Source organism: Battus philenor, unplaced genomic scaffold (assembly GCF_028537555.1).
Source record: "Battus philenor isolate CCGP_79_NKW_IND1 unplaced genomic scaffold, ilBatPhil1.0.hap1 SCAF_11, whole genome shotgun sequence".
In the NCBI taxonomy this organism is placed as follows: Eukaryota; Metazoa; Arthropoda; class Insecta; order Lepidoptera; family Papilionidae; genus Battus; species Battus philenor.
In genome coordinates, this window is record NW_027181673.1 from 2,978,101 (window position 1) to 3,004,640 (window position 26,540).

The 26,540-nt window shown below is 31.8% G+C and overlaps 1 protein-coding gene across 1 annotated transcript in view; it reads left to right on the forward strand.

Moving 5' to 3' along the window:
* The first annotated feature begins 379 nt into the window (after window positions 1–379).
* Window positions 380–26,540, forward strand: part of Rh50 (Rhesus blood group-associated glycoprotein Rh50) — a 44,283-nt gene continuing 18,122 nt past the window's right edge. Inside the window, exons 1-2 of the mRNA XM_068773237.1 lie at window positions 380–445; window positions 9,992–10,111. Of these exons, the coding sequence (XP_068629338.1) occupies window positions 9,994–10,111 (118 nt within the window). The 5' untranslated portion in view covers window positions 380–445; window positions 9,992–9,993. The remainder of the gene's footprint in view (window positions 446–9,991; window positions 10,112–26,540) is intronic.

Consider the following 26,540-nt stretch of genomic DNA (forward strand, 5'->3'; position numbering starts at 1 on the left):
GTAAATATTGAAAGACATTGAGAAGGAGGAAAGTTGAGTAAAGAACTTAATTACAAAAAGGATCAAAAGAAAATTAATCCTCAGGCTACGTTAGACAGCATGAGCGAATACCGCCCCATATTTTCAATTACAGGTCGTATTAACAAGTCCACGTTTTGACTTATGTATGTACACGTATGTAAAAAGTATGTAAAATAATAAATAAAAACAATTACGGAGAGAAAGAAAAAAATACTCCTACCGTGTGATGGCATAAGATTTGTACGTGTGTTTTAAAAAAATAAAATATCTAGATATTTTTAACATTTACTGATTTCTACGTTATTCCGCGACATTTATTTTTATTTCGAAACCACTTCGGAGACGAATCAGTGTTAGACACTACTCACGCTCGCCAACGTACCGGCAGTTCCTTTTAACCTTTTCGTGTTCTATAAAACCGCAGGTAAACTTTTGTTTTTACTGTTTTACATTTATATCTTCTACGTGTCTTTTTAAATAAATGTGCGTAATATTGGAAACTGAATATTTAATATTTAGACATTAAATAATATATCCATATTTGCAATAACAATTCAGTTTAAAATCATTTTTAACGTAACAATTTCCTGCTCCTTTTTTTATTTTGCTAAAAAAATATTATTTAAATAAACTTAAACTAGCTTTTTGGTAATAAATGTACCCAACAATTTTATGTTACTGTTACCGTTAAAAATTAAAAATCGATTGATTTAAGTGAAATAATAGTCATATTTAAAAAAAAAAAAACCTTTTTTACGCATTTCCTGTAGCATTAAGAAATTTTATCTATATTAAATATTGAATATCTTTGTACCATAATATTGCTTTTATTTTATGCTTTAGTATTTTATAAGATTTTATAAGCCTTTATGTTTGTGTTACAAACGCTTGTTTCTGAGTAGCGTAAAATTTGAAATTTGAAATAATACTTAGAATTTGAAACAATATTAATAAATTAAACGAGCAGTGCTAGCCCCACGGTAGAGAACTGAGACTTGCGACCGTAAGTCGCGAGTTCGATTCCAGGGACACAATCTTATACGAGTATAACTCACACTTTGCTATTTAATAAAAACCTTAATTTTTAGTAAATTTATTATTTTTATGTACATAGATCAGACTTTCATACATACACAGTGAAGAAAATTTTATGAAATTTTCTTCACCAACCTTTTCTCTAAGTGTTTCTAGATCTCATGTTGTAGATTGCGATTAATAATAATTTTTATTAGACTCAAAAGTAGATATAAATCTATGTTATTAGTGGCAGCGTACCAGCCTCCATTAAAAATTGTGTAAGACAATTCATTCCTATACAATTTAACTTCCAATGTTAAAAAATTCAAAACTAAAAAGATTACATAAATTAAACAATATAACTAACGGACAGAGATTTGAGACCGTAGGTCCCGGGATCGTATCTTGGGATACCATTTTATATAATTCACATTTTGTGCATTAATTAAATAGGATTGCCACTGGTTATAAACAAGTTTCCAGAGGATGGACAGGATTGTACACTATGTTACATAGTGTACACTGGTATTATGGTACATAGTCTATGTACCATAATACCCACACTGCAATGGCTCAAACGTGGCAATTATGGAACATCAACCCATAGTTATCTTTGGAAGAGGTATATGCCTTCCAGTGTATCCAGTTATATAGTTCCGGACCCTTCCGCTCCGTAAACTCAGTACCGATGAAGCTGTAAAAGCCTTAGGGCTAACAGCATTAACATCTTCAGAAGCAATAGACAATAGCCTTCCAGAGAGCGTCTAAGGGCTGAAATGACGATATAAAATTTGGTTTGATCCCGAATAACAAGGACCAATAAAACTTATTACTTATGATATCCAATATTGAGTAGGTGAAAGTTGAAATAGAACGAGATAAAATTAAATAATGTATATTTATTATTTTGGACTCGTCAAAAAGATTAAAATAATTATTTTTTTCTTGTATTAATTTCGTCACGTTTTTTTTTTCTAAGTTTATGTAAAGTTACAAAAAAAAGTCTGTCCGAAAAACCAAAAAAAAAAAAGAAAACGTAAAACTGCACTAACGTATTTATGACTTGCAAAATGGCGGGCATGGAGGTTGGCAGTAAATTTAAAAATTTTATGCACTAGCGTGTAGTCAATTGCATAATGGCCGACGAACGATCTACATCTGAAATTGTCGGGGCCGGAATTAAATTTTCGATTACCACAACCACCGGCGGAAGCTTTTCGAAAACGTAAAAACAAATGTTTGAATTTAAAATTGGAATTATACTCTATTCTACTCCAATCAGATGCTTTAGACAAATATTATTTTTATTACATTCTCTCTACGCCTTCTTGTGTTTGAGACATTAAATCTTATAGTTTAGATATGTCTAGCCTTTTCTATGTAATAATTCAGCATTTAGCTATTACATATTATAAATGTTTTATGTTTATCAAACATACATGGTTTATATTTACCAGTAAATCATCTATACATTTACACCTTTGAAGGTTTTACAATCTATTTCCAGTCACAATAACGTAGACACCCAGAAATATGTTACAATAATTTATTCTTATTAGAACGCGAACAAATATTAAAAAAATAACTGTAATATATATTAGTTCGAATTTTGAAAACGTTTTTTGATTAAGTTTTTAACTATTTCTGAAACAATTTATCTTTGAATTAGGGGTCTAGATACTATGTTTTTACATCTATTTTAGATCAGAGAAAACAATTATGGTGTTATAAGAGTAAACTCGCATTAAGATCTCTTTGTTTATTCTATTTATAGCTGGCTAGTTGAAACAGATGATATTAATAACAAAAAAAAAGTTTTGTCCTGGTTTTCAAAATGTGTAAATCTCCCAAACAGAAACGATAAATTTTAAAGGTTTAATGTAATTAGGATGAACAAGACGTAAGCCTTGAAATAGAAATTACGTTAATGTTTTTAAGGCATTGGCAAAAAAAATAGAGTCAAGGGTTTTTTATCCAGGAATTCTGATAAATCTTGCCCTGATCAATCCATTACGGATAACATTGATGATATTTTGTTGCCTTGGTTTAATGTAAATAATATTACATAGCTTAAAAATTGTCTGTTATTATGGGTTAATATTTAATACAACAAACAACTTTAGTAACCAAGTAGAGACAGACAACACTTTAACACTTTTAAATCTATCACGCTACTTTACTCAGCTTGAAGACAATAAACAAATAGTTTTATATTTACGCCTGTCTAATATTTTGTATATATATTGATATAACGGAATAGACCCCCGGCCGTTCCACTGTGTATTATCTGATCCCACATGTCTTTGATTTTTTTTTTAAATTTTTGACGTTGTGTGAGTTAAAACTAGAAGCCTTCCCTCCGACTACACTTTTACGAATAGGTATCAAGTACTACAGAGATGAATGTGCAACGTCCACATTTCATATTGGGGACTACTACGGTCACAATATTTTATTTAAAATTATTCTTGCGGGTTCGAATTCAAATTCGAATGGCGATTTGAATTTAAACCCAATCAGTCATGTGGTACCTACCTGCTGTTTCGTTAGGTTCGTGTAAATTGTAAATACCCTTTGTATACATGTAAATACAACTTCGTGTACTGCTCGCTTGTATCCTTCTCGCCGTTCTCGGGTGATCAACTTCTGCCCATTTAACGAGTACATTTGATTGAAGGAAAATCATATGCATGCTCGAATGGTAACACAATTACGCCCTCTTAAACATTGTATAGAAACTAGTATATGCTATTGCTGTATATCTAAAAATTGTAAAGATTTTAGATATTTACTGATGCTAACTAAGAATGAATGTGTTGTAACAATTGTGATCATTACCATCATCATATCAACTGTAGTATTTTTATCGTCTGTGTTAGGCCTCTTTCAAAGAATTCAGGAACGTTTGTAAGCGTCCATGGCCGTCATTGCCATTGCCAATCTATTTGTCTATGTCGATTACTTTAGTTCTTCCACTTTTCTTATCATTTCTATAGAAAAGTCTGGAGATATTAGCCCTGTCTACGGCTCTTCTCAGTGCAGTAAGTTATCACTCTGAAAACGCATTAGCCGTAGATTTTCATCTTAAAGTACTGAGTGATATTGGATGAAAAGACGTTTCATTATTTTCCTGACCCTATCATTTGCGATCATTTAAAACCAGCAATTAGACAAGCTTATAGCATCTTTTAATATATGGAGAAAAAATTACTTACCTGGACTCTTAAGTAGAATATTTCAATTGCAATAGTATTATTTATTTATTCGTATTTATCTACTTAAAACTTTCTCCGGAAATCTCCGGAATGAAATTCTTACGCCCGTGTCGCATAATTTTCATATTAAATGGAAAGGCTTAAGCTCGTATCGAGACCACTTTCAAATTGCCTAAACAACCAAATTGCCCCTCTGTGGGGTGTGAGCCACATGTTGGGAAACACTGGTATTGATAAGACCACTTGTTGTACCTCTCTATAAATTGTTTTTAGTTGTGATCTTTGTGACATCTTATTTTTATGCTTATTTGGTGTACAACAAAGTTTAAATAAATAAATGTATGATAATTATACAGGCGTTAAACACCTATATTTTTTAAATTGCAGTATTACGTGACAAAGTTATATAAAGATAATTCGCATACAGGTGATCACAAAGTTTTGAGAAGATAAATAAAATTTTGTGACATATGTAAACACAAGATATTTATTTTTTCTATATTCCATTTCAAATGTATTTTATGTCGTATCATCGTTTATAAGTTTATCGTATAAGTAACATAGACAAATACTCAAAGCTCAAAGCTTGGGTCCGACGAAAGTGTAAAAGACAGAAAAATTAATAGCGCGGAACACCCAGCATAAACTGATAATCTTAAATATTTTTTCTGTAAGCTCATAAGTAAATTCCACTTTCGAAACCTAGTATAATAAACTAAGTGTACTTTATTATACTAGGTTGGTTTATTTAAAATAACACGCGAAAGGTAATAAATTAATACATTGATTTTTAATTTACAATACAAACAATGTCTCTTTTTAGATGTCTGTCCGTTAATTGGGGAATTTAGACCTTTACAATTCTATTCTGCAATAAATAATTACTCCTTCTTGAACATAGTGAGTGCGTAAAAAAAAAATTAATACTGATTTGTTTGTTTATTATCATTACAGTTTTATGACGCCAGCAGAAAAATTAGAAGGAAATTTCAAATTTAGGATGTACCTTTTATATTATTTTAATAAACGAATTTAATATTTCCAAATCGCCGGCGTTCCATATTTATACTTTTTTTTGACAAACTTTATGAGTGGCCTGGTAGCTAATAAAAACTAAACTATTCAGAAAATACATGTGTTTCGTATCTGCTTTTTTTTTCTTGTCGTCCTTTTGCATGACCCTGTTTCGGCTGACTCTCTTATATTTTTACGCACAGTCAGGATTAAAACGGACGGCTGAGTCAGCGGACCACGAACATTCACTACAAATATTCATAGCATAAATTATTTGATCCATTCTAATCTTTAAATCTTCTTAGAAATATATTATTTACGTTTTAATCGACGTAAAAATAAAATATCAACTTGCCCGCGTTGTAGAATCTCGTCGTCGTTGCGAAATGTTTATTGTAGAATAAACAGATATTTTGTAAACATCAGTTTATTGAAAAGTACAGATACAGATTCGCGATATCCGTACACGGTTGAAATTCCTTCCACCCGCACTAAGCCTTTGCTAATACTTTTTTTTTTGTGCGAACAGCCAAGAAGTTGAACAACTTACTGGTGTCGTTATATGAGACAAGACAAGATAGAATAGGTTTCTTTTGGGCAAGCTTGTACCGTCTTAAGTCTCGTCATCGATTAAGATCAAGCGAGACAGAGGTTTGACCTTTGCTTCGTCTATAAAGGATAAAAAAACTCTTTACTGTTGTTTATTTACTTATGCTTTTCGACTTTTGAAAATTGATGCATTTCGACTGTGAAAACATTATTATATTAAAATATATATAAATAATGATGAATGCAGAGATTACAGAAGGCACGGTGGATCGATACCTCACCAGCGGAAAGGCAGTATCTTCGACATATTGCAATTTTATGCAGCGGTTTCTTCTGCTTTTAAGTCCCATGATATTAGTTTTTTAATAGTCTGTTGAAATACGATCGTTCTCTCATTTATAAGTAAGATTGTTACCTAAGCGATACTGTATGAATTGAAGGGTAAGGCACGTATTTGAAATTTGTTTTCTTTTTTAATTTATAAACTCATAACATATATAGCCTTTATATATTTTCTTTACTCGTTTATACATGTTTAAGTATATGTGGTATGACGCTGAATAAATAATACAAAGTATTAATGTTCAAACTCACGGGCTACGATAAATCAATACAAAAACAGAGCTACAACTGTATATTTGTTTATTATTGGAGAAAAATTTAAGTCTCGAATTAACTTAATGGGACATATTTATTTATATATTTATATCATCATACCTGTTGATAGAAGCCTACTGCAAGCCTTCCTAATATATCGCCACGATGATCAGCGTTGCATCCAGCGATTTTCAGTAACCTCAACTATGTCGTCATTTCCAATAATATCAGGAGCAGTATGTATATGTATTAATACATACATTAATTAATAATATATGAAAAAGAGCTCGGCCATGTCGACATTTTTTTCACATATTCTTTCTCATACAAAATACAGAGCTAAAACCTTGAAGCATATTTATATTAAGGCTCGTTTTCGGAAAGTAATAGTTATATATTATTGATACATTAAAACATTATATCGATTACACTAAAATACCCTTAATTTTGATTTAATGAACAACGAGACGCCGGTAACTTTTAACTGTATGAAATTTATTAGGGAGGTTATTATTTAAATAACATATTGCAAGAGCGCCCTTAAATCTTAAAAAAATATCTGATTTTTTTTGCAGTAAAAATAAAACACTTATCAAAGACATTAAAATTTAAACTAATTCCACGATAAGAATTTCGTAACATCAGATAAACGTTATGTAAGATCTTACAAATTATCTCATTAGAGTCGTGTTAATCTATTTAGTATATACCGTTTGATAACATTTATAAACACCATTACGTCTTTTATAAGTCAAATTTACTTTAAGCAATTTGTTACGTGTTTTATTTTTGGGTAATAAATATACCTAAAGACCATATAAATAAGGTTAAAAATTACCACAACCTATTCAAAGAAATTACTAGGAGTAAATTCACACAAGGGGTTCGAATTCAGTGAAGGTAGAATTGAAAAGTATAATAGCGGAACCTCTTGAAGGATTTTGGCCTGTCAAGATATTTTATAAGCTTACTTCTAGAACACAATTCTAAAACATAATTAATACGATATTTTTAAACGTATATAAGGATAGTCTTATTAGTTAATATGAACGCCAATGCAATGCAAATAGGTGTTCTTAAACCTAATACCAAGCCGTCAGCCCCGAGAACCGTGCCAAACTCTTTTATCTATAACGCGATGTACTCCGCCGGCTAATCCATGGGTTGCAGAGTTACGTCTCTTATGTTCTTTCTTAACTATGTCGTAAAGATATTAGATAGTGATAAAAACAGTGATATGAAAGTAACAATACTAATGTTAAAAGAGGAGAGAAGAATCGAATGCTATAGCTTATAATACAAAGTAAAAGGGAAAGCCTTTGTCCTGACATATGAACTGTTTGCAAGTTAAAGAACATTCTGGAGTGATCTTTACTAAAAAATTCTGTCTTTTGCTGCTGCTCCCATAGTAGCCTCGAAGAAGAGGCACAATAGGAAAGAAGTATTTATCTATTACTCTCTGTGAACCATGTCATCATCCTCTCTACAGCTTGCAAATTACAATACAGTTGAGATGATGCATGTAAATTTTCGTACGCGGAAATCATGTACAGGATTTTGTATTTAAAAAAAAATAACCTTTTGATTACAATGTATGTACTCAACAAGTTACACGTGATTTTTAATTATAAAATATTGGCGTATATTTAAATTTGCTACTTAAAACATTTTTACATTGTGACGGTGCATTTAAGAAGTAAAAGCAAATATTTGGCAGCTTAAATTAACTACGCTCTAATCAGCTTTAATGTTTTCTATAATCTCGAAACACTTCAAGAATTAAGGTTATAATAAAAAACGAAATTGATGCAGTATTACATATAGAAATAATTCTGTCTTTGATCCGTTATTTGTTTATTGTTAATTTTAATTTGACGCATATTTAACAATTCAAATTAATAATTGAAATTTCACTTCAGTTTATACACTGAAATCCCAAGGAAATGGCTGGTAAAATAAATCACATGTAAAATTTATATAATTTAAAACATAGTTTCAGACATTGCATCCCAGTTCGGTAATAAACTAATATGTTATAACACGAACTGAGGCTCTTGAGGGAACTCTAGAGCTTTTCTACCAAGAACGGGGTGTAAACCGTACTTAAAAAACTTGCGGAATCTGTGACCACCAGTTGGGAAAAAGTGACCTACCGTCAACAAAAAAAAAGAAAAATCTTTGAATAATACGTTTAATAAATCGTATTTTTAACACAATGTAATTAATATTTATTTATTTTTATAATTAATTTTACTTTATTACTTTTTAATAATATTTGAGTGTAATATTTTTTGTAACTGTCGCTTTTATGTCGCTATATAAACAAAAATAGAATAAATAAATATAAAAACTTTTTTCGCATATTACGTCAAGTGCTAAGGAATCAAGAAGAAAGAACTAAAAAACTGTCACACTCTGTCATTATCAATAATTAATTTTTGAATACTTGAAAATTCAACCGTGTGATTAAGTTTCCACGAGGAACATGGTCCGGCGATAATGTGTTCAACAAACTGTCAACAGTTACAGTGATTGCCGAAAGGAACAAAAATAACATTAGTGTACGTAAAAAGTTTACATCGTAGTGTATTTGAAAAATCGTAGAAAAAAATATTAATCTCGTAGCTGCTACGAGTGTACCTCTACGAAGTCTATTAGTGGACGACATAGTGCTACGAAGTGTAACATTTACCAACCCTCTCGAAGTATCTTTTACTCATATGTAATACTCATTATCATACTCATATATCTTGATTTTCGACGAGTGTTTGACCAATTCATTCATGAAATAACTAAGCGTGAAATATTGTTTATGTATTAAATAATATATATTATGTAAGATAGCTTATAACATAGCTACGACGCAGTAGAGTCCTATTCATTTGTATCCGTGAAAATTTCTCGACATATTTATATTTTTAACTAACTGACCCATTATTAATTGTGTCAAGCTACGAATAATCAACTAAAACCTTGATAAATAAAAAAATAGTATTTATAGCATTTGATTCGTAAATAAATAATTTTGATTCTTTTGTAACACAAACGACTGGATTTCCAAAAAAATGTTGCCATAAACTAAATGACTGCCCTTGTGATTTATGATCGTCAGTTCAAATGCAGGCAGTATTAGATACAGTAATATTTTACCATAAAAACCTTCTGCAAAGTATTTAGAAACTTATTAATAAGACATAGATACCAAGATAAATAGTTTAATATTTTTATGTATCTTCTTTTCAGCCGATACATGCCCACTGCAAGGTGCATACACGATAGCCTATCTTGCGCTACCTGTGTCTAGCGACTTTCCTCGAGCTTAACCGTGTCGTCGATCAAAGAGCTTACCCATAAGATCCACCGGCTCGCGGTTGCTACTCAACAACCTTCCAGTCCTAACGGCCATTGGTTTTAATACCGATGTACGTTGTGCACTGTCACTTTAGATAAACATTTCTTAGACCTACGTCTGTGACCACAACTTCTGCAGATCTCATTTCTGATCCGACAATACATTTGAGAGACTACGTAGTGATATTATATTAATATACATTGTAAATTTTATTTCTTACTTTCAGGTATGCTACATAAATACAGAAAAATGAAGTTTGCTTCGCTATTTATATTTCAATTGATTCTTATGACAATGTTTTTCGTATTTGTAAGATATGGAGGAGATAAGGATTATGACGTAAAAGGTAAATAATTTTTATTATTAACGCTTTTAAGACTTGTATATATATAAGTTTACATCTATGTGCTAAATCATCACGATATCTCTGAAGACATCAGTTTCAGAGACTTTTAATTTGGTCTTAAATATTTCTTTTATCAATTAGAGTTGAAAGACGTTCATAAAAAACCAAGTATTTTTTTTACCTTGTAAAAAAATAGCCAAGAACGAATTAAATGGATTTACACACACAAAAGGCAGTACGAACCACGAGAAGTGAGCGAGGGGGAGCCTTTATAACATATATACAATCTCGTTAGATAACTTATTTCATTTACCGAGACTTTTAAAGCCAAGACACTAATGGTTACTACAGAAATGGATTTCTTAACGATATCAGTTACTAAGTAAAGATGACTTATTTCTGTAGATCTTTCAAGATGGTCAGAGTCAAAACTTACTATATAATTGGAATCACCAATATAGTAACTTGCTCTATAAAACTGAAAAATAATCTAGCATATATGTAGTCGATTTCGGGTTAAATTCTCACATTATTATGAAGTCTCTTTATTGAAATATTATTTGGTAACATTTGAATAAACTAATTTCAACGTATTCGTACACTTTTCGCTTATCTGGGTCAATATTGACGTATATTTCATATGCAATCTCATAACATCACTTTAATACTATTATATAATCTAAACTGTACTATAAAGACTTTTGAAGAAGTAAATATAATAAAAGTAAGGAATACAGTTGTAAATAAAAATTTAGAATATGATATATATATATATATATATATATATATATATATATATATATATATATATATATATATATATATATATATATATATTATATATGTATATATATATATATATGTCTTATTTTATTGTTTGTTTAACTTATCTAAGAGACTCTTTGAGAATTTGAGCAGCGATTCCTCCGGAGCTTAACCTAGAACTGACTCTATGACTATCCGATGTTTCTCACGTACTTTATTTCAGTTTCTTAGAAAAGACGTTTGATGTTTACATTGCAGGCAGCTTATTTCGCAAAATAAAGTCTAGGATATTGAGATAGTTATCTCAATATCCTATCTTGCCTAGTTTCCGCATACAGTAGAAATAATAGGTAAAACATTAAATATAAGATGTTAAAATGGAAGTAAGGAAGTTAGGTCAAGGCAGAAAATGTTTACAAAATTGATAAGTAAGAAAGAAAATAAATGAGAGAATACCGGGTCTCCATGCCATGTGGGAATAGTGTAAAAAGATTTACAACTTTATTTTTCCTAATGAGAAATAAAAATCATAAAACATTCAAACGATGAGACGCAGAATTCATTGGATGATTAATTAACATCAGGTAAACTGTGTTTGTCATCTAACCCTTTTTACGAACGTTATAAAGACGGTCGAGAGCCTATAGAAAGTACCCTCGTCTAGTCGAATCAAAGGGCGCATTCATTCCGCTAACAATATCACTAATTAAAATATTATTCGTAACACTCGTAGCGGAGCGTGCTTTAGTAATTATATCAATTCAAATTAATTAATAAATGTATACGATGAAACACGCCTCAAATGCTACACGTGTTTGTCATCGTGCCGTAGCAATATGTAATTTGATACTGATTTATGTGACGTGCAAAGCAAATGATATAACGAACGAAATTCTCTAGAAGTACGAAGTGATATTGAAATTAAAATTCGAATATTTTAAAGTTATCTTAACTTTTAAATTTTCGAAGGATCGCTTTGCTTATGTTAGTATCGACAGCGGTATTCGCAACTATATAACAATAACTTATCAATAAGATTTGTTTTCGAACCAAGATCACTAACGTGACTAGAAGAATTGATTGTCCGAAGTGGCAGGTCGCTGGGGACATCGCTCGTGCAACCGATGGGCGTTGGGGCCGAATGGTTCTCTAGAGGCGACCACGAGCCGGTAGACGCGGCGTGGGCAGGCTTCCATCTAGGTAGACTGTTGGCATAGTTATGGTCGCGGAAAGTAGCTGAATGCGATCAGCATAATACCGATTATCGTGGCGACTTTTGGAGAGGCAATGCCTTGTAGTGGGCGTCCATTGGATGAAAAGAGCAAGAAATTATATAGTCTAATATAGTCTCCAACGGTTGAAGTAAATAAATAACAAAAGAACATAATAATTAAATTTATTTAAATTATTATATCGAAGTTTATTACAATAGATAATTATGAATGTTTCACAATAAACACTTACGAAATTAGAGGATTGTGATACGCAAACGCTTAAATATGAGACGGTGGCGGTACGTGAGCAGTACCAAAAAGTTTCTAAATTTTTTACAATATTTATCAATCCACCACAATATCTAACGGTGCTTCCCTTCACTTCACTTTTATGCATAAATTCGGTATTATAACACAGCGTTCCTCCTACAAGAACAGTTTACTTTTCTTTCTCGTCTGTTATCAAAGATGCATTGAACGTATAACTTTGTGTTTATGTAAATTTATGTATGTTTGTTGCATTTTTTGGTTGATGGTGCAAATATAGGGTGGGCCGAAAATTTTTGCAAATAGCAACACTTGATTTCTCCAAAACCGTGAGAGTAAGGGGCCAACGGCGAGACGGAGCACATCTCGACGATGTAATTTTTAAAAAATAAATTTTAATAAATGATAATTACGGTAAATAAATCATAAACAAAATAGCATTTGTACTTTTATTTCTACACGTGTTTCAAAAGTGCAAAAATTTATGGCCCACCCTATATTAAAATAGATATAAATGTACCAAAACAAAATATATGTGATTTAAACTTGTTGTTGGTCTTATAATATTTAAAAAAAGTCGATAGAAGAAAGTTTCCCGGGGCAATTTCTCGAAAACTTATGAGGCACGAACCTATTCGTTGGAGTCGATTCCGTTGTCGTTCTCTCGGCCAATTTAAACACCGTTTGTTGGAGATGAGCCAATCAACGTGATGCCTGTATTAAACGTGACACAGTGATAAGCGGAGCGGTGTAGAGTTTTTAATAAAAACAAAAAAATATTCCTTTTTTTTTACTGATTTTCTCCGTGCGTTCGTATAAATTTTACATATGTGCCTAGGTAGGCGTACCTAATTGCATTGTCTTAGTGTCCAACAACCAACCGTACTTAATTTATGTATATCTCTGTACTACATAAGTGTATTGTCGAAATATTTTATATGACCAGAAAATACTAATTAGTAAAAACCAAATCATTGTGGTCATTTAAATTTAAATAACTGGCAATAAAGATATGTCATTTCAAAATCAGAATTAAATGTATCAAATTAAATGAAAAATTACGTATGATTTAACTAAAAACCTAGGTCTGATAAGATTTTAAAGTAATTGGCTTAATAGAATCATGGTAAAAGTTTTGACTGTTTCTTTTAATAGATAGTTGATTAACTACTTTTAAAACAAGCTAGCTAACAAATAAGTTATGGGAGCTTGTAATACATAATAAAATTTAGAAAGGAACCAATATCTAGCTATTTCCGCTATGCATAGTGGAAGTAGCTAGATATTAGTTCCTTTTATAGTTAGGATGGACCTCCGGGAGGTAACGCCTGATTCTATTAGATACATAATTAAATGTTATTACGAAAAAATTGATTCATACAAACAACCCTTTAATAATAGACATATTATTGGCATTGTTTAAGACCTTGAAATAAATAGTCTCGATCAAAAATAGGCTGTCATAATTTTTTTCTGACACTGAAGAATTTATAGGACCATAAATACTATTGTAAACTAATTTAAATTTAGAATTAGAATTAGTCTGATCGTCAGTACACGAGTAAAGATAAAAAAAATAAAGTGATCAAATGCATTTAGAACTACCAATATGTTGGTTCGTTTCAGCCTATAGGCACCCACTGAAAGGCAAAGGCCTCCAATGATATCTATGGGGGGACATACCATAATCGCCACGCTTGGCAGACGGGTTTACGATCTCAGTTTGGTATTATGGTACGCAAAGGACGCTGCTGCTTATCCTTATTAAACTTATTTGTGACAATCCTATATAATCAATGCACAGTGTGAGTTATATGAGATTGTATCTAGAGAAAACCCGCGACCTTTGATCAGAAGTCAAGACCTTTACCACTAGGCCACAAATGCTAATTTAACATACAAATATTGCATCAATTTTTATGTCTTACTTTAAAATATCTACACTGAGAATCAAACGTTTATAACACAAATATCAAAGCTTATAATATTACGTATTTATAAAATACACACGAGTCGAACACACGACCTACGATTGCAAATCTCAATCTTCTATCTTTGGGCTACTACACTTAACTATTCATAAAGTTATCTTAAACATGACATACAGCTTTTAAGTTCATACTTCTAATAGAAACTGTGGTGTGAAAAATAAAAGTAGTGTGTGTAATGTTAATTATTGAAATTAACTTAAACTAAGTAACCTGGTAGGATTAGCTGTTGTTAAGTTGAGTCATTGAAACTTATCAAGTTATATTCTATTAAAAATTAATCAAATTGAATATTTAAGCATGATATACTCACCTGTTAAATTACTTATTTTTGTTTTAAAAGTCTACAAAATAAGCCCTATAACAATGTTTTTCGCAACGCTAAAACTTTAGACGGATAATGTACTTTTTTTAAACCGCAACGCTTCAGTGATGATTGCAGTTAGTGGTGTTAAAAGCGTAAACATTAGACCCGCTTAATTGAAATGCACCAAGAAGCAACGAACACTTTTAGAGATCACAAGCTCTGCCCGGTCTCCCTATACGTACTGAATTCAGGTCAGAGGATAAAATATCAATTAAGGGTTGTCAAAATTTAAATGTTTTTAAAAATTAATTCGGGTTTACAGATATACACTTATATATACACTAAGATCAAAGTGTACGTATTTTTTTGGTAGAACGCCCACTGTTGGACGTATGTCACCCCTATAATTTCCAATACGTCTGGTAGGAAGTGATCGGCAACCACTGCCAGTATAAATATTTTTATTTAATTAAAATGTTATAAGAACACGTTTTGATTTAAACTAGAATCAAATTGACGCTACAAGAGTACCTATTAAAACTAGATTTGAAGCGCCTATTGCAAACACACACACACGCACACACACGCACACACACGCATACACACGCACACACGCACACACACACGCACACACACGCACGCACACGCACACACGCACACACGCGCACACACACGCACATACACGCACACACACATACACGCACACACACGCGCATACACACACGCATGCACACACACGCACACGCACGCACACACACGCACATATATACATAAGTTTAAATCTTTTTAAAATAAAACTTTAAAATATTTAAACTTGCACGTACCGTCCCTACAATGCAACTGCGGGACCCTGTCGGTGACATAACCCTGTTCATAAATATCCATCCATAATTTTCACAGACTCAATGGTCATGAAGAGCTTTTATTTCCTCTCAATGTTTTAACATGAGATTTTTAAATTTAAATAAACCGCTTCGGACGAGTTGCCGTGCCACAATGACGTGATTAAACATGAACGTGACAATATCTGTTTGATGGTTTATTAAAATTATTTGTTTTAACTATTTCACGCTCTCTTTATTAAAATGGTATTTGTTTGTCGGGAAATGGAGAGGAAAATTGCCAACCTAATCATTATAATTATCATTAATGCAGCTACAAGACATTCAATGCTAGACATAGGCTTCTTTCCCGTAGATATCCAAAAATGTCGGTTGGAAATGACTTCAATCCAGTGTTTTCCGAAGACATTAGCAAGGTCACCTCTGTATCCTCTGTATAGGGGAACGTTCTATGATTCGCTTAACAACAATCTAGAACAGTGTGTCCCAATCTTTTTTGTGCCTTATCCCACCTATGCCTTTATAAAATACTTCCGCCTCCCTTTGTAACTTACATCATGTTAATATCAAAGTGATAGGGTTAAACTAGTGTCAAGTCCATTTTCGAATTGCCCCCTGTTAACAATCAAATTGCCCCATGTTAACAATCAAACTGCCCCCTGTTAATAATCAAATTGCCCCTGTTGACAATAAAATTTCCCTTTGTTAACAATCAAACTGCCCCCTGTTAATAAAAAAATTGCCCCCTGTTAACAATGAAATTTCCCTCTGTTAACAATCAAATTGCCCCCTGTTAACAATCAAATTGCCCCCTGTTAACAATCAAATTACCCTCTGTTAAAAATCAATTTGCCCCTGTTAACAATCAAATTGCCCCCTGTTAACAATTAAATTGTCCCCTGATAACAATAAAATTTCCCCCTGTTAACAATCAAATTGCCCTCCTGTGGAGCGTGGGCCCTACATTGGGAAACACTGCTCTAGAACCTACCCACTGTCACTGGAACTTGGCTGTGGGGACTGCTGAGTGCAGCCTTGTGTGGAGTACGGCCCTGCGCTGCAATCGGCTCACGCGCAGTCTGTCCGGCTCTGCGCGCACTCGCATCCCCAGTCGGCCAAACATTCCAGCGCTAAACGCACATGGCTCGCGTCACGACTCTAATGCTTTTAGATTGCTATTTCTCTGTATTTAATTGTTCGGCTCGACTAATAAAACTTGTATATCATTTATGGAGATCTTTAGTTTTATTACAAGTAGGAAAAACACGTACGAAAAATATCTCCATATTCCAATGTGCTGGACAATACCGGTTCCTTTCGTACATTTAACCAAAGGAATAAGGAAATAAGCTCCTTATTCCTTTGGTTGAGAAATCCCGAACGTTATCCTCTGGCTTGTTGAATGGTTGAGCTTTTTAATGAGGCCAAAAGTAAGTTATGTCTGAGCCGTATGTCATCACCGGAAACACATCAATAAAGCTTTGAATATTCGTGAAATACTAACCAGAAAAGGGGTTTTAATTCTTTTAACAATTGTAAAGTTGACAGATCTTCATGGCATCTCATCTTCATATCTTACACCTTCCTTTTCTTCTAAACCTAAAATTTAAACGTCAATATTAAATAAATCTATATTAATGAATTCAAGAGCGTTTATTTGCACGAAATGTAGGGAATTTAGTTTCTAGACATGCTGATATGGTTGATATTATAATGTACAAATTTAAAATTTTTAAATTACGAGTACATTCAAAAGAGCAACTGTTGAGTTTCTACCGGGCTCTTCTCAATATTACTCGCTTCGAGCGGGGATGGTAGCTTACTGCTTATAATGTTAATATAAATGTACGAATAATGATTCAAAAGTGCATATAAATGCCTACTTGTATAAATATATTTTAAATAGAATTGCATTGTATTAAGTTTTTTTAAACGGTGTTATTTAGTTCGACCCGTACGGAATTTATTTGTTTATTTATTTGGGTCAAAATTAGAAATTGATATTTAAGCACCTTCCCGTTGTCAGATTGATCTGAAATTTGGTACAAACTTTTAATTTAGATGACAATACAATGTAATAAAATCAATAACATTATAAATCTAAGATGGCTGCCGATACAAAATGGCGGATTACATATTTTTCCTTAACCCCCCTCCCCTATATGGGTATCAAATGAAAGGGCTACACTAGTAAAACACGATGTTTATGTCAAAATTTTAAATTCAAGATGGACGCCGTTCCAATATGGCGGACTAGGTACATATTTTTCCACAACCACCACAATATGGGTATTAAAAAACCGTTTAACTTAAAAGTTTTTTAAATGTATTTATTAATCCTAAAGTTAGAATATAAAATTTTCTAAAATCTTTATCGTTATTATGCTGTGAAAATAAATAATATTATTAACTTTTAGCAGAGCAGACTGTGCTCAAAGTTGCTCTATTAAGGTAAAGAAAAAAATGTATTAATTGTACCTGCTTAATAAGTATAATTTTCCTCGTAAAAAAATATTAATTTAATAGCAATATCAAAGAAGACTGCCAAGTAACTGTTATCAATATTCCGCTTTAATTACCTCTTTGAAATTGAAACACTAGACGCCTTGCTCCGGCAAAATTCTCTTAACAACCAACACGAAGTTTCTCTTATCGACAAAAACAATACACGGACCACTTAGTAAGTGGCTGTATTTCTTACGCTTTTACAACGCGATGGCTTTCATATGGGAGTTTTGATAATATATTGTTCATTATTTTATACAAACATACCATAAAAAAATATACGTTCATTTTTACTCGGTTTTTCTAAAAAATTCGTGATCTTTTATATAATTTGAGGTTATGTAAGTGTGTAGACGCATAAAAAATAGATAAATATTTGTATATATTAGGGGGACTGGAAAGTAATGTTGCTTTCTTAAGGTAGATTCACACGACTACATTGTTAACAAGTTTCTATTTCTAATTAACAATATATTCGTCTTCGTTATCAACAACCTTTTGCCATCTACTATACAAAGTTTCGATGTCGACAGAAATGGCTTTACTTTTCGGTCTCCTTAACACATAGAGTATACATATGTGCTAACTCATTACGATATCTCTGGAGTAAGAAGGTTAAGAGACATGAAATTGTATAGAAATATCATATTCTTGAAGTCGAGGTCCGCTAAGTAATAGATTTTATGAATTTTCATCTTTAGAAGGAGTACATTAAATATACATATTTTTAAAGCCCTTCGTAAAAATTTGTCAGAATTATTTTTTTGCATGTTGGAAATTACTAAGATATTCTTATATGACATTACTCCCATAAAGCTATGCAGGCCATATATTAGGGTGACTAGAGAGTAATGTCGTTTCTGTCGATATATTTTACAGAAAAAACCGATTAATTGTTACCGCTTCGGCGTTGAAAATTTGTATACCAGATAACAAAAGGTTGTTGATAACGAAGGTGTACATATTGTTGAATAGAAATGAAAACTTTTTAAAAATGTCTTTATTTTATGGTATGTTTGGACAAAATAATGAACAATATATTATGAAAATTCCCATATGAAAGCTATATTAATTTCCGGTCCCCCTAATATTCGTAAATTAGTATTTATGTAGCTATTAATTATATAACTATTAATATACATGTATACGAATCCCTATGGTCGCGACATTAATTGTGAAAACTTTACCGATTTCATTTGTCTTTTCTATTTTTATAATATTTTCTACAAGCTTCCTACGTGAAACAAATAACAAAATGAAATTACTATTATTTCTCGGCTAGTTTGAATGTTCACGCAAATTTTTTTTACCGTTTTATAGCGACATTTCTAGTACATAAGTAAATTAGTTATTACACATGTCATTGATAAATACAGTGATCGTTCTTAAATGTATTACGTTATTTTTGTTCTATAAGAATGCTATAGGTCAATAACTTCTGGCAATACAAAGACTGTTGGTAGATCAATCGCACCCGTATCCGACGACTCGGTCCTTACCTAACCGTTGCTCCTATTTATTAACAGTTAAATGGACTTAAATTATGTCCATTAATTGGAGCATACTAATTCAGTAATCCTCATTATTGGGAGACCGGAATAATTGGTACATTTGCCTTATGCGAGAGCTATGTGGAAAACCGTAAGCTATTAATTAGGGTCTGTATACAGAATGAATACAGTGAAATCTAGTGGAAAGATCCCTTCAATATCACGTTTAATTGGCTCAAATTAAAGGAGAGGGTAAGGTGTACAAACTAGTATATATTAGCGGGCTTGTGTACTATGTAAAACTATACATCTTTGTAGTATCCAACTGCAGCAAGTATCAACATAAACCTGAGTACACCACTCACCTTCAGTATGCTAATAATATAGTCGTAATGGCTTAGATCACGGAGAACGTAGGTGCAATGCCCGATAGTCTCTATGTTATGGCATTAAGTTAAACACAAGACAAAAGTGATATGTAGTATCTATGTCGTGACACTCAAGTAGCTGTCGTAGGTGCTACGATCGAAGTTGTAGACTAGTATATATACTCGTACAAACTGTCCAGATTAGTAAGTCCAACTTTGAAAAAGATATCACTCGCCGAATCCAACTCAGATTGCGAGGAAGCTCCGAAACGTCTTCTCGTCAAAAATACCGCAATGTTTGTAGACTAAGGTCTTTGTAAAATGTGTGTTTCCGCTGATGACATGTGAATCCGAGACGCGGTTACTTACGATGGGCGTTGTATGAAGGATCGTGGTCAACCAGAAAGTAATGGAGAAAGCTAAGTTGGTAGTTTCGCGGAGTTTCGTAGTGGAACTGGGCGGGGCGCTTCGCTCATTGGATGCGTGGCTATTGGAGCTAAAAGGTTCTAGAGTGGCGATGGAGCGGCATGGGTAGGCCCCCTCTAGGTCAGCGCAATAAGAGCTGAACGATGGCCGGCATCGTACCGATCTTTGGAAGAGACCAAGACCTTGCAGTGGGCGTCAATTTGCTGAAAAAGAAGAAGGATAAGAATGCCTTAATTTTATGAAAACCAAGTGTAGTACAGTGTTTTTAAATATAAAAGAAAAGGTAGTAAAAAATCAGTGACAATGATGTACAAGGGTTTATACGAGGTGTGTTCATAAAGCATCGCGAATTTTGAATTTTCGCGGGTTACGTATATTCGAATTTCGATTTCTTGGCCAAAAACAACACACTAATGATACCGCAGCCACCGTATTCCCCAGATCTGGCCCCCTGTGACTTTTTCTTGTTCCCGAAACTGAAGAGGCTCATGAAGAGGAGCTGAACAAAATACAAAAAAATGATTTTTGAAGTGTTTCGAACATTGTAAAAAACGTCGACACAAGTATAATATCCCAGGGGGATTACCTAGAAGGGAACGAAATAGATATTCACAAATAAATAAATAGTTTTTGAAAATGCACAAAATTCGCGATACTTTTTGAACACACCTCGTATACTTACTGGTCTGACGTCCAAAGCTGGACGTAGATCTCTCTCTTGTATATATAGATAGAACAATATAATTTAATCAGTAATTTAGACAAGGAAATTTTGCACCAGGCCATTAGTGTCTGGTCGAATTTTCTTTTTTGTGACAATTAAAATAATCACATAAAAATATCTGTATACAATAATAATAACTATTTATTTACTGCATTTTACTAAATTATATTATAATATTATATATATTCATGGTAATATTAATGGTTTCAGTTAAATTTTATTTATACGGATATAATGTTTTGGCCCGTAAATCTACCATGCGCATAGTAAGTTGAATATAGCTGTAAAAGTTCTAAAGGTTACATATCACCAAAAATGATTACTAGGCTTTGCAGCACTCAGATTCGAAAATTCGCGAGGTAAAACTTCCTTACACCGAGTTTGTTGAACCTTTGAGAGTTGTAACGCTCAGTAGCACCAAACATATATGTACGTATACAAGTATTATATATAAGGTATTTCAGTTCGCAAATTCGAATAACAGCGAGTTAAAATACCTTACTTTTAATCCCGAGTTTAATGCAGCTGTAAAAACCATTAATGTTAACTGAACATTATCAGATGCAGTGCTTTATTTCATTTATCAAAGTATTCAGAATAAATTATAGGAGTTAATAAAATTAAAATGAATGGACAATACAAGGTGATTCCCAGCTGTGGGAAATTTTTCGTTACTGTACGCGATACAGATTAAAAACGTATAATAAGCTCTTGTATAATAAGTATAATAATGTATAATATATATAAAAAGATAATAAATAATATAATGAATAATAATAATATAAAAAATGAAATATACTATAAAATAATAATATAATTTATAAAAATATAATAGTGTATAATAAGCTCTTAAAGATGTTACCAATGAATTATGGCATACTTCGTTTACATTTTTCGTCGAAGAAGTAGCAAGGTCGAAAGAAAGAGATACATGGCAGAGAGAAAGAGAATAAAGTGCAGAAGCAACAAAGACAAGAAGAAACTCACGCTGTAGAGAACTTAAAACAAGATGTTTTTTTTTTTGCAAAAATATTAATTACTATTATAAAATATAATACATTAATATTTTAACTTAAATTTACAAAATACCAGGTAATCGGCCTGTGTATGTTAGGCTTAATGCTTTGAGAGCGTTTAAATTATGAAAATACAATAAACGCTGAATACAAATGTACCCTGTGGAATGTAATTCAATTAAACTAATTATTTTCAAAACTTAAGTTTTAAGTTTATGTATCGAATGTATGTATGTCCGCAAAAACATAATTAATTTTCGCAATAATTGTACATAACGTAATATCAGAAGCAAAAGCTACTTTTTGTATCAAGAACTCGTCATAATTGTTAGTAAAAGCCTTTTTTAATAGGACACCGATAAAAGATAAAGATAACATACGTTTATTCCACAAAGGAACTTTTAGGTCTTTTTATCTATTTATATTTTTAATCTATTTTATTTTTAACTCTACTCTCCTTCGCGAGGTTATAGGGAGAAACTCCAAAAAAATATATATTTTAATAAAGTTTAATACAGATTTATATATATACACTCTATCAGATATAGCCTAAATGAAATCATATTAATCAGGCGACATCATTACAAAGGATTCTTATTGTTTAAATATTCGTTTATTGAATAATAAGTTTTGTCTGTTAATTTATTTAAAATACGGTTTGATTTTTCTTTATGGTAGGCCAATAATATATTCCGTTATTTCATTACAAAACTGATTCCGTTTATTTCAAATGAATTAAAGACTTTTTGTAGTCAAAACTTTAGTACGGCTAGTTTTCACTGTGCCCTAAAAATACACTATGAACGTCACTTATTTTTTCGATTTTTTTTTATAATTTTTGTAAATGTTAAAAATATTATAATATTGTTGTAAATATATTGTGAGGCCACTATAAAAATATTGACCTTTTTAAACCGATTTCTCAAAGAGATTCGCGGCCAAAAGTCGTAAATAGCTCGAATAGCAAAAGAGTTGAAAAACCAATATATTTTCAATATCCGCACCTCTGCCCCAAAGCATCACTCTATAGGACATAATGCTGTGAACAAACTAAAATACATTGTCTATGATATTCAATAAGCTTTTATTTTATTGCTAGATTTAAAAATGTTAAATTTTTTTTTTATATTAAGTGCACTACACAACCTACTGTGGATGACTTTATACAAGATAAACAGTTTGTAAATAATGTGTTGGTAACCTCTAGACTATTTCAATGTTTATTAAAAATGACACAATTAAATTATTTCTAATATACATATTGTCTACTCTCGTCTAGACGATATGTATATTCTTACCTCTGTTATTCTCGGGTCTGAGGTATTTATTATCCAAATAGGAGGTAAAATCAAGTTGACGGCATTAAAAGTATCATTCATCGTATAATGAATAAAATAAAATAAAAAATATCACGTTTAGCAATGATATTTATTATTATTATTTTTGTATTAATGTTTATGTATATAGCACTATATTTAGGAATATATTTTATATTAATCTAAAAGTTGATGTAACAAAAGCCCAAAGAAATATTGCTCAAAATACATAAAAATACACAATAAAATTACAAAATATACATACATGCTTGCAAAGCAACACGCTTAATGATAGTACGCTAATGGTGTAAGTCCATTAAGTATGGTGATTTTATTTCTTTGTCAATCGTCTTTTAAATCATTATTTTTTACGAAACTTGACTTTTTTTTTATTTCAAGAAATTTCCATAGAAAATTTGGAAATTTAATAAAAAATATAAATTAAATCGAAAAGGAAAATTAAAATATAATGCTATGTATATTTTATTTCACTTTCTTTTTTGTCATTTGTCTAAGTTCTGCACAAGTAACAAAGACACAGCGTGCATTACGCAAAAAATTTAAATAGTCTGCAAAATTGCAGTGTCAAAATCCAGAAAAAAAATATTGGCATAAGACGAACCAAAATAAAAAAAACCCTTGACAAACACTACTGATGTGATTATAAACATGAAAAACAATATAGCCGTCGACAAAATAACAAGGTGACTTGCCAGCATGGCAAATTAATTATGGTCACATTTCGTCGATATTGCGCTTGTGTAAATTTTATAACAATATTGAAGAAATAAACATTAATATAAATATAAATTAATGTTAAAATACTTCAAATTGAGTAGCTAGGTACAATTACTTCTATGCATAATGTTTCATGGTTAATTATAGTGTACCTTAGTTCTGATTTAGCTCTATTCATGTAGCTAATATATACTATATTTATAGTATATGTTTTAGTTCCGCAGAGCACCTTCTTTATGTTATTTTATTATGAGGCAGTGCCACGGATATTAAATCTATATTTATTTTACAGTAGACCTGTGCAGGCTATTTACAACTTAAAAACTTAAGATTCCCTGAGAGACGTTTTTAAAGAAATTGGTGTTCTAATGGTTGATTTACGATATTTTTTTTAATAAAATGTTATAGCTGTGTGAAAAATATTGTCGTAAATGCGAGAAATGGAAAATAAACTCGTAACGCCTAGAATTCATTTAAAAGTAACAAATCCTTCAAGGGTCTGGTTCCACAAGATTTCCTAAACCTTCCGTACTTTAGTTTTAAATATATATAAATAAATTAAATAAATGTTTTGAAGCATTGAAAAAAATTAAATAAGTTTTTGATTCTTTTACAGTTAGTTAGTTACATTTCATTTAAAAGAGCAACTGTTGAGTTTAAAATGAATCTTCTCAACATATTAGCTTACTAGTTATAATTGACGATTCAATAGCGCTTATAAATGCCTAGTTAAAGTTATTTTGAGTTTAGAATTTCGTATTCGACTAGTTTAGTAAACCTAATAATAAAGTAAGTTAAATCATATTTTAATATAAGAAAGATTCCTCCCATACACTTTTGCATTATCGTAGCAGCTGTATGTATGTTATATAAATACTAATTACTTTCGCGATTCCTATTGTTGCCGATCCGTCGACTCAAAGCTCGGCTTAGTCAGAACAATCGTCCCTTATTACCGGGGATATATCTTTCCTGCTCCGTGTACGGGGTAATTTCATCGTGCCAGATGTTATTAAAGGGGATGAAATGAATGATCGAATGGATGGGATCAGGTCGATCCACGTGAAATCGTATTAATCACGAAAGTCTTTGTATTAGTTTTGGAGCAATCTATGAAAGATTGAGATGTGTCGTTGTGCGTCAATTAGGACGATATTAGGCTTGTGGGACATGTCATATTAACCACTTGCTTGCTGACGTGTTATTGTTTAAGCTATGAATTATATTTGATGACAAGTTGTCAAATACATCAACAATTCTATTTTATGGTCCGTAAATAAATCACAAATATTTTTTTACGGTTTAAAGTCAGAGTTTCGCTGCGAGATTGAATTATAAATGAGAAAATCCGCAGAAGAAGTAATATCACCGATGTAGCCCGAAGAATTTCTCGTCTGAACTGCAGCGTGATCGATGGTCGTGTGTCGGGTGGTGACCACGAGATCGCGGTATGGGCAGGTAGCTTACTGGGTAAACCAGCGACACTGTTAAAGTGCCAAGAAGTCTCTGGATGCGAGCAGCACAAGAGGGGTCATTGTGGCGATGTGGAAGAGGCCTATGCATATCAGTGGGCGTCTATCGTCTGAAAAGAAGAAGGAAGTCTTCTTGAAGATATTTTTATTACGTAAATAGCCGATATTAAATTAGCAGTGTCCGAAAAAGTCTTAGACCACTAATATAATTTTTGGTAGATATTACCAACAGTGAACTTAACATGTTTCAAGTTTCATAGAATTATTTTTTGTTCTAAAATAGTGTAACAACCTGTTCATAGATTCTAACGCTCCGTCAGTTCGAGTGAGAACTTCCTCTCCCTCATTCTTGTTAACTCTCCGTAATTATTTTTAACTAATCAGGTGTTCACCAAATATGAATCTCTCATTCTACAATAATAAATTTTCAAATAATGCAAATATGCCGTCCCGCGCTCATGTACTCGAAATTTTTTGTAACTTTAAATGCTACGCTTATTGGCCACAATTTTTAAGTATTACTAAAGTATTATTTCAATTGTAAATGTCATCTCAGAGGCACATCTTGTTTTATGATTTTATTGAGTCTTCTTTAAAAGACCACGTTGAAATCGAACGCAAATATATATGCAGGCAAATGATTCAAGTCCTTAGGTTTTTGCAGAATGATCGACGTAGCAAATGGCATCGTCCGCATTTGAAGAATTTACAAATGCATTCGTTATATAAAGTTGAAAAATAACTGTAAAAGATATTTATATATAAACATTCTGACATCAACATTTGTAAAAATGAATGTATGTCTGTTTGAAATCGATAGATTCAAAAACCATGCATACAATCGCGTTGAAAATTTAATAATTTACTAGGCATATATACTTAGTCTTGCCATAAATATTGTTATAAAGAAAAGCACGATTTTTTTTTTATACGTAACATTTATTCCTTTCATAGTGAGTTAGTTTAATACATCAATATATAACTATTAAAA